The sequence below is a fragment of the Propithecus coquereli genome, unplaced genomic scaffold (genome assembly GCF_000956105.1).
Source record: "Propithecus coquereli isolate 6110/MARCELLA unplaced genomic scaffold, Pcoq_1.0 Scaffold86, whole genome shotgun sequence".
In the NCBI taxonomy this organism is placed as follows: domain Eukaryota; kingdom Metazoa; phylum Chordata; class Mammalia; order Primates; family Indriidae; genus Propithecus; species Propithecus coquereli.
Window position 1 is genome coordinate 4,887,381 of NW_012154840.1, and position 3,267 is coordinate 4,890,647.

The 3,267-nt window shown below is 35.3% G+C and overlaps 1 protein-coding gene across 1 annotated transcript in view; it reads left to right on the plus strand.

Annotated features, from left to right (window-relative positions):
* ABCB7 (ATP-binding cassette, sub-family B (MDR/TAP), member 7) overlaps window positions 1-3,267 on the plus strand; it is a 111,435-nt gene that overhangs the window by 94,943 nt on the left and 13,225 nt on the right. The window contains exons 10-12 of the mRNA XM_012664078.1: window positions 324-481; window positions 1,092-1,255; window positions 1,411-1,540. Coding sequence (XP_012519532.1) covers window positions 324-481; window positions 1,092-1,255; window positions 1,411-1,540 — 452 coding nt within the window. The remainder of the gene's footprint in view (window positions 1-323; window positions 482-1,091; window positions 1,256-1,410; window positions 1,541-3,267) is intronic.

The window sequence follows — 3,267 nt, forward strand, 5'->3', positions numbered from 1 at the left end:
AGGAAACTGTTGCTAGTGTCTTAGGAAAGAAAGGAGAGATTTTAGCCTTCCATTTCTATCCTCACTTAAGCCATTCTTTTTTGTGTATAACATATATAGTGTACTGATGGGCTTTTCTATTCCACATAACATATACCAAGTTCCCTGTTTTACCTAAATCATGAATTAGAATACTTTGAGCTTGAGTACGCCTAAGACTTGTTGATTGTGTATATTTTGAACTGTATTCCATAATAGGCTATAAACTCCTCTTAAACTGGAAAAATTTATAACATTCATTTAAAATATACTTTTTTTCCCCCCTCTTTCAAATGCATGTTAAGGTACCCTTACCGTTGGAGATCTAGTAATGGTGAATGGACTGCTTTTTCAGCTTTCATTACCCCTTAACTTTCTGGGAACTGTATATAGAGAGACTAGACAAGCACTCATAGATATGAACACCTTATTCACTCTACTCAAGGTAGACACCCGAATTAAAGTAAGTAATCTATATAGTTCCTTTTCAAAAATATTTGAGCATCATCCTATTAATACGATGATCCTATTAATCCTATCAATAGGATCCTATTAATTATTCTAGGGAAACATTCTTACATCACCATGTTAGCAAGCCAATTTCTTTCTTGCAGGAATTGGGGCTATCATGTGTATTAATAGGTTGCTATAGCTTTCACATCTGTGTTTAAAAACCTTACAGTGTTAGCAAAGAATATTATATCTAGAAACTAAATTTTATTAAATTGAATTATTTGTACTTAAACTGAATTTATTTTTGCTAATAATGATACAGAATGTGTGATTGCCTCTCCTCATATCCTCAACCCCTTTACTCCCTTACCCATAATCCCCATAATCTCCCCTAAAAAAATGTTTGCCCAGAAACGAAAACATTCAGGAATTTTTACCTTAGCAGTGAGGAGTGAAAAAACAAATCTTTAAAAGCATGCTTGGAAATGGTTTAAGTCCCTTTATAAACCTCCTCCTTCCCCATTATTTTCCTTTTTCTCTCTGTGAATTAGAAAGTTGTCTGTATAGCTGTACTCTAGATAGTGTGTAAAGTGGCTTTTTTTTTTTCTCTTCCCTGCTAGGACAAAGTGATGGCACCTCACCTTCAGATCACACCACAGACAGCTACAGTGGCCTTTGATAATGTGCATTTTGAGTACATCGAGGGGCAGAAAGTCCTTAGTGGAATGTCTTTTGAAGTCCCTGCAGGAAAGAAAGTGGCCATTGTAGGAGGTAGTGGGTCAGGGTGGGTAATTTAGTTATTTATAAAATTCTACATTATTGATTGATGATTCCCAATGTAATATTTTTTTATCATAATAAAATGATTGTTGTGGTTTAAAATGGGGATTCTCTAATGCCAGTAGGAGCTAAATAACCTTTCCTTATCTCCAATTTCAGGAAAAGCACAATAGTGAGGCTGTTGTTTCGCTTCTATGAACCTCAAAAAGGTAGCATTTACCTTGCTGGTCAAAATATACAAGATGTGAGCCTGGAAAGCCTTCGGAGGGCTGTGGGAGTGGTACCTCAGGTATTTAAAAACAGAAAAAAATCATTTTTTGGTATTGGGTTGGTGGATCTCTAACTAGAATAATTTGAATCCATGGAGTCAACATATGCTAACGAAGTAGGTAGTATCAGATCCTACAGGGAAATTTTATTACCAAAAAGAGTTTTTTAAAAAATGGAAAAGATAAAAACTTGAATGGAAAATATGAATGATGGGAAGATGTCAGAGCCCTAGAATGATAGCATAATAGAATGGAAAGAGCACAGACCTGGATTCTAACCCTTATTTATTCTATGGCCTTGGGCCTCAGTTTCCTCATCTGTAAAATAAGCATAGCATTTATCTTACAGAGTAGGATTATTGTTATGAATTAGAAATAATATACGTAAAGCACCAAGCGCAATGTCCATTACATAATTGTTCAGTAAATGAAAGCTACTGTTATAATTTGGAAGTTTTCAACACAGCGAATTTATAATAATTACAAAGTAATTTGGCTGCCAACCTCAAATTTGTATGTGTGTTCACTACTGTGCCCTCCGTACCAGGCACAATGCCTGACCCATAGTAAGCACTTAATAAACATTTGCTGAGTGACTTTAGAGGGAAAATAAATTCAAAGTAAGATCTGAGAAGATAAGTAGTAGATAGCCTTATAGAATGTGAGCTCTTTTTATGTGGAAAGCTTATAGAGAGACCTGGGGATTAGTTACCACTAGTATTTATTAAAAGTTGACTTCTGGAACCAGAATCAAATCCCTGGCAGAATAGATCAAAATATGGGGGAGGGGAGGGGAAAACTGTTAGAAAGTGATTGGATGGGAATATGTAGGTTATAAAAAGGTCCCCGAGTGATCCAACTCACGGCACTCTTCTCCGTCCTGTCTTTCACTGAGAATCCCAAATGTTAGCCAGCAAATTACAGTTCTTTTTAACCCCCCAGTTCTGATTTTGGAGAGGGCCGTGTGGGGCCTAGAAACCTGCACTTTTGAAAATACCTCCTACGTGATTCTGATACAGACGGTTCATAGACTTTATGTTGAGAAACATCAGCCTAAACTGTATATCAAGTGAACTGGATTCTGGGCTGTGACTACTTAGGGCTCAGTGTCCTCATCCATGTAACTAGATTCCTGCCATTCTCTTGGGCAGTATAACAATTATCCTCATTCTTTTGAGACATAAAACATTACCAAAGGAAAAATATACATGGTCAGTAAACAAAAGAAAAGATGCTCATCCTTATTGGAGGCCTTAGCAATATAAGTTAAATCAACAATAGGATACCATTTTTCACTTAACAGATTGGCAAGGATTTTGAAATTCACAGTATCCAACATGGGCAAGGCTGTGTAAAACAGTATGTTGTTTTGCTGGTGAAAGTATACAGCTTTCCTGACAAGCAAATTGGCAGTATGTATCAGGTGCCTGAAAAATATTCATACCTTTTATTCTGATAATTCTGCCTTGTAGGAAATTTTAGTTAGGAAATGAACAGAGATGTGAACAAGTCTTTATATGTGAAGATATTCATTACAGCATTATTTATAATAGCAAAATTTGCAAACAACATAAGTGTCCAACAATAAGTAGATTAAATTATTATAGGACCAAATGTCATGCAGCCATTTATAAATGTTTTGAAAGAATATTGAGTATTATGAAAAATACACAGTGTATTGAAAAAGAGGATGCTCACAAAATATAATAGGCTAATTTTATAATGCTAAATTAATGCATTTAAGTAG